General features: G+C 37.0%; 1 protein-coding gene across 1 annotated transcript in view; it reads left to right on the top strand.

Annotated features, from left to right (window-relative positions):
• LOC119878351 (ankyrin repeat domain-containing protein 26-like) overlaps window positions 1-11,665 on the top strand; it is a 125,847-nt gene that overhangs the window by 70,335 nt on the left and 43,847 nt on the right. Inside the window, exons 20-24 of the mRNA XM_038588969.1 lie at window positions 812-1,000; window positions 1,088-1,465; window positions 7,074-7,144; window positions 7,681-7,774; window positions 11,538-11,623. Coding sequence (XP_038444897.1) covers window positions 812-1,000; window positions 1,088-1,465; window positions 7,074-7,144; window positions 7,681-7,774; window positions 11,538-11,623 — 818 coding nt within the window. The remainder of the gene's footprint in view (window positions 1-811; window positions 1,001-1,087; window positions 1,466-7,073; window positions 7,145-7,680; window positions 7,775-11,537; window positions 11,624-11,665) is intronic.

The following is an 11,665-nucleotide window of genomic DNA, read 5'->3' as shown; positions in this document are numbered from 1 at the left end:
TGTGGAGCAGGGAGCCTGACACGGGACTTGCTCTCAGGATCCGGGGACCATGACCTCAGCCGAAGGCAGAGGCTTAACTGACTGAGCCACCCAGCCACTCCTGAAATACAAGGCTTCTTTTGTATTTAAGATTCACACTAGAGAAGTAGCTGCAGTTTGGTGCCAGAATAGTGGTAGTGGGTACAAAGACCTGGGGAATGTCCTGCAGCTTAGTATTTTTAACCTCTCCATTTTTGAATTGTGATAACTAAAAGAGATAATTAATGTGTGCAGACATGTTTGTAGTACAATGCCTAGATTTATTAGTTATCAGTAGATAAAATTCTTATAACTGAGTATAGAAATGTTAGAAAAGTCGAATACGTATGGAATATTCTCAGGACAAAGTGAGGTTAGGAAATTGAATCTGTCCAAATATATGCAGAGCTAAGGGTTTTCCTGTGGACTGTGTTAGACATGAGACTATAAACTCAATTTTAGTGTAGTCAGATGTATTAGTTTTTTTCTTTCAAGCCTTCTGAGTTTGTTGTAAACCAGAGAAAGACCTTTCCAATTCTGAGATTCTTAGGATTTTGTCATGATTTCTTTTTCCTTTCATGCATTCATTGCTTTCAATTAAACTTTTGAACTTTGGGGAATTTATGCTTGTATAAAAGTTTGAGCTTGGATCCAACTTTGTGTTTTTCCAGTTGGATATCCACTTAACTGCAACCCATTCCTTGTATAAACATAGGATATTCTTTGATTTCAGAGAAAATCATGATAATGTCATTTTATTGAGTTCCAGCTAAAAGACTCTTGTTTTACTTAGGTTTCTCCTCCTCATGAAAAAGAAAAAGGTCTGTTACATGAAAACCGCATGTTGCAAGATGAACTTGCCATGCTAAGACTGGAAATAGACACAATAAGGAATCAGAAGCAGGAAAAGAGGTATTGTGAAGACACTGAAACTGAAAAAGAAAAGAATGACAGTCTTCAAAACGCCATAAAACTGAATGAGGTAACATTAACAAATACAGTATTCCAATCTAGTGGGCAGCTGAATGTTGTGACAACTGAGAATACCATGCTGAACTCTAAATTGCAGGATGAAAAGCTAAACAGAGAAAGACTGGAAGCAAAACTTCAATCATACCGAGCTAGACTCGCTACAGCTGTACAGGATCGTGATCAAAGTCAGGCATCAAAAAGAGACCTAGAACTTGCTTTCCAGAGAGCAAAAGATGAGTGGTGTCATTTACAGGACAAAATGAACTTTGAGATGTCTAACCTAAAAGATAACAATGAGGTGCTTTCTCAGCAACTTTCTGAAGTCGAAAGTAAATTTAATGCCCTAGAAATTGAGCTCCAGTATACAAGAGATGCTCTCAGAGAAAAGACGTTGGCTTTAGAACATTTACAAAGAAACCCAAAACAAACACATGGTCAGAAGAAGGAAATTGAGCAGAATCTCAAAACGAACAAGGTAAAGTGAATAAATACATGGAAAGCATGAATCCTTAGAAGAGAAATTATCTCAACTACAAAGTGAAAATATGTTGCTCCGAGAGCAACTAGATGATGCCTACAGCAGAGTGGAATGTAAAGAAAAGACTATAATTATCTCAAAGACCAGGTTCAGGTTATTGTAAGAACGGTTCGAGTTGCAGGTGAAAACGAGCTCTTCTACTGCGAGAAAAAAAATAAGGAGTTAATCAATAATGTATACAGATAATGGAACAGCAGTTAGGGATAGAAGTAAGTATTCAGAAAGACAAATATTTTTCAAGCTTCCTATTAGAAAGTTCAAAGTAATGTTTGGTTATGGCTTATTAGTACTATTTTTTTTTTTTTTTTTTGGAGAGAAATAGTGCACCTGCACCTAAATGGGAGTGGGGCAGATGGAGAGGGAGAGAGAATCCAAAGTGGGCTCTATGCCAGTGCAGAGCTCCACTTCATGACCCCGAGATCACGACCTGAATGATTATGGGTCAGTTTTGAATCTGCATAACTTGTATCCAGCAAATAAAAATTAGACCTGAAAGGTGCTTTAATTTGAATAAAAATGCACGTCATCTATGAGAAACTTCAAGAGGTTAAGTTATACATTGTTAAAGAAAGGAGTCTGATATTAATAATTTATTGTTAGTACTACTAAAATAGTTTTAATTCTTGTCACCACGTTTTAATACCATGATGAACAGATAAGTGGAAATGCTCATAACTGAGTGTTTTGACCTTGAGGTTCAAATAAGTGGATTACCTTGACAACTAACTCCAGATTTGTCACATGAACTGAAGTGTAGGTGCTGTATCTCAGTACTTTTTTTTGATAGCTTTTTAAGCATTTTCAGTTAGCATACTTTTATTTTTATTTGTGTAAATTTAAATGTTTAGTCTCAAATCATTTATTCTTGTGACCTTTTCACTTTTTGAAGGCATCTACTTTTCACTAAATCATAATTTGGGATAACTGGTGACTTAGCAAAGCTGTATTTGATTTCATCTTCCCACCACGGTTTATAATTTAAGCATTTTTCAAATAATTTGCTCATTTCAAAACTCCACTGGTAACTACCATTTGGGCTTAAAATTTTCCAATAGAATTGTATCTTTGTGATTTATTAATTTGGCACTGGATCTCCATTTTCAGGCTACTGAGGGAGGGATGGCAGGATTCTTGTATAGCAGGAGTGGAGTGAGCATGAACAGGGGAGGGATCTCTAGGAGCTGAGGCCAGGAGGGAGGCAGAAGCCAGGTTATGTAGGGGGCTTGAGGGCCATTAGTATGACTTCACATTTGTTCTGAGATAGTAACCTATTGGAAGGATTTGAGCAGAGGATTGAGTATGTGAAGAACTTGGAAGTTAATTTTAGCCTCTAATAAAAAAGAGAGAAAATATTTGATTAATGTAGAATTTACCACTGCTAGTCTCACCTATACAATACCCATTTCTTTTTGAGACTTCAGCAGGCTGGGAAGCTTTGCAAATTCATCAACAAGGAATGGAGAGTGGGGCTGAAATAATTATCTGTGTAACATAATACTGACTAGGCAGGAGGGATAACACTTTTTGTGTCTTTAACTGAATTCACTTAGCAGTGTGTACATTCTAGGAATAAAAGGTGAGTTGATGTATGTGGTGATAAAGTACATACGTTAGAATTATATTATTAACATAATAATAGGATGATTTCTAAAATCAGTAACAGAAGGTCTTATTAGGTAGTTATGAGAGAACTTCAACAAGAACTGGCTGATGCCCTAAAAAAGCAATGTATGTCACAGGCTTCACCGGAGTTATCACATTATCGTATTAATTTAGAAGATGAGGTACAGGATTTAAAAACATTGGATCAAATCGAAAGTCAGATATGTATTACATATAACATGTCAACAGTTCATCTGTAGCTGGTTAAATAATATAAATGTTTTAGGATGCTAATTTCCATGGACCACTTTCTTTTGTATTTTCATTTCAATTTAGCATAATTTTAGTGTCTTCACCATGCACTTATTTATTAAATTCTGACTTTTCATTCTGCTCTCTCTGTGTTCTATGTTTTTCCTTATAGCATTTACCCATTCACAGAAATTGAGGGACTTTTTTCTCCTGCTATACGATTTTTTTTAACGATTTATTTATTTGAGAGAGAGAGAAAGAATGCATGTCCATGCACACTCATGAGTAGGGGGAGGGGCACAGGGAGAGAGAAAGAATCTCCAGGAGATTCCCTGCTGAGTACAGAGCCCCATGCCAGCTTAAACCCACCACCAATGAGATCATGACCTGAGCTGAAATCATGAGTTGGACGCCTAAACCAACTGAGCCACCCAGGTGCCCTAAAAACAATGTTTTCTACTGAGATCTCTATTACCATGATGAGGCGAGCTAGATAAAATCAGAAGATAAGGTTTAACGGAATGTTTCAGAAAATCGTCTTACTTCTCATCTTCACTTTTATTGATGGATATAGACTCTGTACTGATTTCAGGAAAACTTGTAAAGAAAGGTTACGACTAGTGGAACTGAGGCATTTCCTTCATTTTCTTTTCCTTTTATATATTTATTTTTAATATATTTATTTATTATAAAATATTTATATTTTTAATATTTATATATTAAAATGCATGGAAATATTCAGATGATGTATATAAAGCCAAAAGAGAGAATTAAGAAAATTATCTGGGTCCTGCCATTGACTCTTTTTAAAAGCTTTATTGAGCTATAAATACACCTACCATACAGTTGACCCATTTAACATGTGTTGTTGTCGCTGAGTATATTTATAGAGTTTTGCAACTATCACTGCCATCAGAACATTTTCGTCACCCTGAAAAAAAAACCCTTAGCTGTTGCCCTTGACCTCGGGCAACCAGAAGTCTACTTCTTGTCTCCATAGAGTTGCCTATTGTGAATGTTTCCTATAAAGGGAGTCACACCATGTGTGGTCCTTTGCGACTCGCTTCTTTCACTTCCTGTTTTCAGGGTTCGCCTGTGTTCTAGCATATGTCAGTGCTTCATTTCTTTTTCTGGTCAGACAGTCCTCCATTGTGGGCTAACGCCCTTGTTCATTCATCATTTAATGCACCTTTGGGTTATTTCCACTTTGTGGCCATTAATAATGCTGCTGTGAACATTGGTTTAGTTGTGTGGACATCTGTATTTCTCTGCCATCAGATTTTATCCTTTAAGTTAATTGGGGTGATTTTACCATCTCTCACCCTTTTTTATTTACTCATTCTACCCTTTCTGTCTTTTTAGTTTCCCTTCCTCTTGCCTAATCCTACACTATTGAGTCCTGGCTCATTGTCTCTCATTCTCCATGAGGCTTTCTCTGATTATTGTAACTCCCCCTGAACTTACTTTCTTCACCTGTATTATCTAGTCTGTGCAGACCAGTTTAGTCCTTTATTTTACATGTATTATCTAGTCTGTGCAGACCACCTTAGTCCTTTATTTTACATTGTTTTTATTTTTTTTCATGAGCGATAATTCTGTCTTCTTATGTACAAATGTGTCTAAGAGGGAAAATATTTTATGTGTATGGTACCTGTCCTTGCCTAAATTTGAGAATATCTTAACAGTTTTTAGGATAAAATTAAGTACTTTATACCATAGCAGTAATTTCTGATTGAAACACATTGACATAACAAAGCTGTATTCTAAATGTATTTTAAGCAGTTAAGTGTAAAACTGAAAGCATTTAATCCGATCGGACAAAGTATTCAATCAGATGCTGTTTTTTTCTGATTATGGCAAAACAGTCTAAATATGCCTGCCTTCATTATGCAACCAGAACTGAGATTTACAGAGTTCCAGCACTTTACCAACTATAAAGCTCTGAGGACAGGTTTTTTTTTAAGTTTATTTATTTTATATAATCATTACATCTATTGTGGGGCTTGAACAGGAACTGAAGGTTAACCATTGGATGTTCTTTTAACTGAGCCAGCGGGTGCCCCTGAGGGCAGCTTTTCTGATATGCCACACCACGGAGCCTTAATCTCTACTCATCAGAGTACTTGCTAAAGCCCTCTAACATAAACAGTTGCTAAGATGAACAATATGAACATAAAATGATTTGGGAACATTGGTTTAGCAAGAGTCCATTATTTCCACGTCAGTGGCTTTACCTTGCCTCTGATGGTCATGTAAGTTATGTATCACTCAGTGTAGGAGTTACTGTTTGCACTGTAGTCCATGAGCATTGTTCACTGAGTAGTATAGAGAGGAGGTAAATTAAAATTATTATAAGTGGAGGAAAGTACCATTGGCTAGTGGAATTTTTGAAAGTTTTTTCTTGAAGATTTAAAAAAAATTAACTTTTGTTTATTTACTCATAAGAGACAGAGAGAAAGAGAGGCAGAGACACGGGCAGAGAGAGAAGCAGGCTCCATGCAGGAAGCCTGATGTGGGACTTGATCCCAGGACTCCAGGATCAAGCCTGAGCCAAGTCCCAGATCAAGTGATACATAACCGCTGAGACACCCAGGCATCCCTTTTTTTTAATATTTTACTTGAGGGAGAGAGAGAGAGAGAGAACATGAGTGCACAAGCAGGGGGAGGGGTAGAGAGAAAGGAAGAAGCAGACTCCCTGCTGAGCAGGAACCCTGATGTTGGGGTCTCAATCCCAGGACCCCAAAATCATGATCTGAGCCCACAGCAGATGCCTAACTGACTGAGCCACTGAGGCACCTGTAGTGAAAGTGTTTTGAAGTCCTGAGGCTATATCCTGGGCCTTATGCTCCCCATTTGCTATCGCTTTCAGTGGTATGAAGAATGATTTCAATATAACTTGTGTAAGAGACCACTTTCATTGGCCTGCCGTCTGCCTAAAATATCAAATATCATTAGAACGTAAAACACAACAACAATAATAATGCTAATTGCAGACACTTAGAATTTGGTATGTGTCACATACTCTTCTAAGTAGTTTATGTATATTCCCTAATTTAAACTTCCGACTATCACAGTGAGGTAGATACTATTATTAACTTCATTTTACACATGAAGAAACTGAGACACAGAATTTGAAGTAATTTTTCAAGGTCAAACAGCAAATGCCCAGGGGAGTTGGGAATTCAAATCCAGGCATTCTGGTTCCTACAGAGATCCTGCCTCAGAAGCTGTTACTTGAAATATCTGATTGTCCCTGAAAGCAGCATGTTAACTTGTATAATCACTGGAATGCCCATGGTGATTTGTAAATGTGAATATTTAAAATTATAATTGATGTGGTGCTTGGAATAGAAAACTAGAAAAGTTTACCATAAGGTAATTTCCTGTCTTTCTGCCTTTGAACAATACGTAAATTTGTATGTGTACCTGATAAAATATAATTTACAAACGTTAGAATGTTGTTTTTTAATACTAGAAGAGTGCTCAGAAAGCTTTTCTGTCAGGGGATTGTAAATATTTTGGGCTTTGCAAGTCATAGGTCTCTATTGTAGCAGTATAATTCTGGGGAAGCCTTAAATCAGTATGTAGAGGAAAATGTGGCTGTGTCCAGTGACATTGTATTTACAAAAACAGATGATGGTGGTTTTATACTAGATTGTCAGTAGTTAAAAGTATTTCTTTTCTTTTTTAGCGACAAGAAGCAGAGGAGTTACAAACAAAGATTCTAAGGTGCATTCAGAAGTTCAGAGATGACATAAAAAAGTATGCAATTTATTTTAAGATTTTATTTATTCATGAGAGAGACAGAGACATAGGTAGAGGGAGAAGCAGCCTCCCTACAGGAAGCCTGATGCAGAACTCAATTCTGGGACTCCAGAATCGTGCCCTGATCCAAAGGGAGGCTCTCAACCACTGAGCCACCCAGGCGTCCTGCAACAGGACAATTGAAAGCAGCACAGAAAATAACTTGAGTATTTATAAAGCAGATAAGTAGTATAGTATGAGAAATATATCCATTATGATAAATACATTGTTGTTTAGCTGGGTAAAAATATCAGCTTTGTGGGATTTTGAAATGCATAATTTTTGCTTACGATCCTTTTTTTTTTCTTTTTTGCTTACGATCTTTAAATTTTGTACATTAACCCCAAAACACAACCAGAAAAATGGCACAATTGCCAAATCTACTTTTTAAATTTCTAAGAATTTATGTAAGACCTTTAGATGTTTGTTTAGAAATTATGTGGTATGTTTAAAATTTGTGTCTGAGAATAAATATTTTAAAATATGCATTTTAGGCTTGAAGTTGAAAATGCCGAGTTAAAAGTTACAGTCAAGGAGCAAGCAGGCCAAATTGAACAGCTTCAGAAAGACCTGTTAAGTTCAAGTTCGGTAAGTCAGTCTCTTAATTTCTGTCCTAAGGAGAAGGAATTTTTATATCTCTAGTAGTAGTGTATAAGAACATTTTGGATAATATGAAAATTCTCACTCATAAAAATATTTATTATATTCATATGGTTGCTATTTAACTACTCTTGGTATAATTCCTCTTTATAGATAAAGTTGACTGAATGCATAAATTAATCATTTTTGTAGTAAGATTTTAATAAAAAGGATTGTGATAGCCTAAGCAAAACAGTATTTTTTATATATATATATATCACATTTTGTTTATCTGTCAGTGATCATTTGGGTTTTTCTACCTCTTAGCTATTGTTGGTAATGCTGCTATGAATATTGGTATACTAATGTCTGAGTCCCTGCTAATATTTTTCAATATGTTTAAAATTCCCCAAACTTTGAGTAATCATTTGATCTTGAATGCTGACTTTCTCTTGTAATCTCAACCCTTCACTGAGATTTTGAGAATGAATTACTTTACTAATAATTTGTGGTGATTTGTAATTACAAATTGGTAGTGTGTTGTCTTCATTAAGAATGACTACAAGGGGGATCCCTGGGTGGCTCAGTGGTTTGGTGCCTGCCTTGGGCCCAGGGCATGATCCTGTAGTCCCCGGATTGAGTCCCACATGGGGCTCCCTGCATGGAGCCTGCTCCTCCTCTGCATGTGTCTCTGCCTCTGTGTGTGTGTGTGTGTGTGAGTGTGTTTGTGTGTGTCTCATAAATAAATAAATAGAATCTTAGAAAAAAGCAGAATGACTACTAGGTAATTATGCAAACATTTTTCTCAAAGGGATGTAGTTTTCTCCTTGTTGGATTTTGTAAAGGAAAAGAGATGCCAGTGAAAAAGTAGAAATGACTGCTCAGTCAGGGCCTTAGAGAGTAACCTAGTGCTCCTAGCATTCATTGCAAGTTCAGAAACGAATGTTTTTCTATTACCTTGAGTTAATCATACTTTCAGAGATTTAACAGTCCAATCTCAGAAAAGATTAATGTGCAATCCAGGACTCCAGTTTATTGATAGGTAGTGAAAACTATATAACCATTTATAAGCAGTACAGGATTATCGTGCCATTCATACCGTCCTTTGTAGGAGTGGCTACCAATGATTTAAGATGAGAAGATTGCTTTGGGACTTCTAAGTTGGAACTATGAGGTAGATGGACCTACAACTAGTTTCTTTCAGTGACATAAGTTAGGTACATGCAAATTTCATTAAACAATCATACCTATCAGGGGAACTAGCACATTCTGTTGACTGGTCCTTTCTGTGGCCAAAGAAACATCGAAAAAAACTTTTTTTCCTGACTTCATATAAAACTGCTCAAGTTGCTTTACTGTACTTTTCATGCAGTTAACTTGACAAGGAGTCTTATCTCTGACTGAGAGTGCCATGAGTTGTCCCCCTACAATATCACACAGGAATCTATTAGGAAGCCACCACATATTACAGAGTTTGTAAGAATATCCATAGATAATTCTGTATATTCCTATAGAAATGAATTAGGGTTATGGTATAAAGTGATTAGCCACTTTAAGCTTACCCTATAAAATAAAAACTTAAATAGCTTTCCAGCAACTTAGTTCATAGCCCTAATTTCTCTAGAAGGTTCTCACCTCATGAATCCCCAGGACAGAGACTACATCTGTGTTAAGATATTTCATGGACACCATTTTGAGGTGAAGAAATATGGATTGGGAAGAAGAGTTAGCTCTAGCTGACTTAAGCCTCTGAACAAAATAGTCAAGTATGTGTCTGAAAAGAACTTAGAAGAAGACTTCCGTAAGTTCACGTCTCTATGGAATAGGAAAGTATTCAAAAGGAAACAAAGGCAAACCGTTCATAATCCAACCCTTGGGAAGAACTTTTGCATTATAAAAGAAAAGCAAGACAAAGTACAATGGTCAGCATCCTGAGGGTAAAGGTGCCCCCCCCAGATTAAAAAATAATACACTGGGATCCCTGGGTGGCACAGCGGTTTGGCACCTGCCTTTGGCCCAGGGCGCAATCCTGGAGACCTGGGATCGAATCCCACGTTGGGCTCCCGGTGCATGGAGCCTGCTTCTCCCTCTGCCTGTGTCTCTGCCTCTGTGTGTGTGTGTGTGTGTGTGTGTGTGTGTGTGTGACTATCATAAATAAATTTTAAAAAATTAAAAAAAAATACACTCGGGATGCCTGGGTGTCTCTCTCATTAAGCGTCTGCCTTCAGCTCAGGGCATGATCCTGGAGTCCTGGGATGGAGTCCTTCATGGGGCTCCCTGCATGGAGCCTGCTTCTCTCTCTACCTGTCTCTTTGCCTCTCTCTCTCTCTCTCTCTCTGCCTCTCTCTCCCTGCCCCCCCGCCCTCTCCCTCCGTACCTCTCATGAATAAATAAATGAATAAATAAAATCTTTAAAAAATAACTCAAAGTAATCCCAAAAAGAGTCAAGATAAAATGTACAAGATTAACTGTGTGAGGTGCCTGTGTGGCTCAGTGGGTTAAACATCTACCTTAGGCTCAGGTCATCACCTCAAGGTCCCAGAATCGAGTCCTGTATACATCAGGCTCCCTCTGCAGCAGGGAGTCTGCTTCTCACTCTGTATCTGCTCCTCTCCCCATTCATGCTCTCTCTCTCTCAAATACATAAATTAAAAAAATATATAAAAATAACAGATTAGCTAACTAGAAAGGTAATGCACATCAGGTAACAGGTATTGAATGTGTGGTTGAAAATATTGTCTATGAGGAACTAGAAGGAAGATGGAAGCATACACATGACCTCAGTAAATGGGTCAAGGCTGAAAGTATAGAATAGAGCATCTGGTTTTGAAGCCTTGGGATTTGGAGAACTCTGAGAGGATGTGAAAAAGAGGAATAGCAAGGGTCCAAGGACTGAATGTCAGCGTTTGCTGTCATTTAGAAATGAAATGGGATTAGAAGAGCAGAGGGAAGATGTGGCATTGTTTTCAGCTGCTGCTGAGAAGTAAAGCAGGATCAGGACTTGTAAAAACAGATCCTTGATGATTGTCAAAACTTTTTAGTGGAATTCCAGGATTGAAAGTCAGATTTTAGTGTAAAAGACGCGATGAAAAGATGAATCTGTGGCTGAGATGACACATTAAAGAATGTTCGAGTCCAGTGAAAGGGGAAAAGCAAGATGATCGAAAATGCTGCAAGAGTAAGGAAACGTTTTTATAGAATATTGGGAAGCCTTGAATTTTATTTAGAGAGAAAAGTGGTCAACAGAAAAGAAGAAATTGAAATCTTGCAGAGAAATGTTTGAAATGCTTGCAGAGAAGGAGAGTATCTCATCCTAAAGTCAGATGATCATCAAAATTATAATGGGGACAGTATGGGAATTTTTCAGACTGTATCTTAAGCTGTGATCTCACAAAACCCAGAGTATCTTAAGACATTGGTGAAACTGCTTCTAGGACATCTCTAGAAACTCAGATGTAAGTATAGCCACCTTAAAGATTTTTTCATTAACGTGGATTAAAAACCTCTGTATTTCCCAAGTAAATTTTGGCAATTTAAATTCTAGAAACAAAAATGATGAAAATATAAACTCAGTTGAAGCTGTTTTAACAAACATCCTTATTTTTGAGATTTCTTTTCATTGACATTTGGTTCATAACCTACATTTTATATGTATTTTATAAACCTGTCTAAACACATATTACTCATGGATTCATGAGAAATAGCATTTTATAAAAGAAGAAGGAGTCTCTTGATTTTTGAAACTAATGTTCTTAAAAAATTGTTTCCAAAGTGTGGTGATGAAAAGGAAAACCTTTTGCAGTTCAGGTTGGATCAAGAAGTGAAGAAAAATGAGGAATTAGAAAAAGAGAATACTGGGTAAGACTAATATTTCACATCACTTTAACCATTAATTAACTA

Source organism: Canis lupus, unplaced genomic scaffold (assembly GCF_011100685.1).
Source record: "Canis lupus familiaris isolate Mischka breed German Shepherd unplaced genomic scaffold, alternate assembly UU_Cfam_GSD_1.0 chrUn_S1538H1724, whole genome shotgun sequence".
NCBI classification, from domain to species: domain Eukaryota; kingdom Metazoa; phylum Chordata; class Mammalia; order Carnivora; family Canidae; genus Canis; species Canis lupus.
This window is presented reverse-complemented; position numbering and strand designations above follow the sequence as displayed.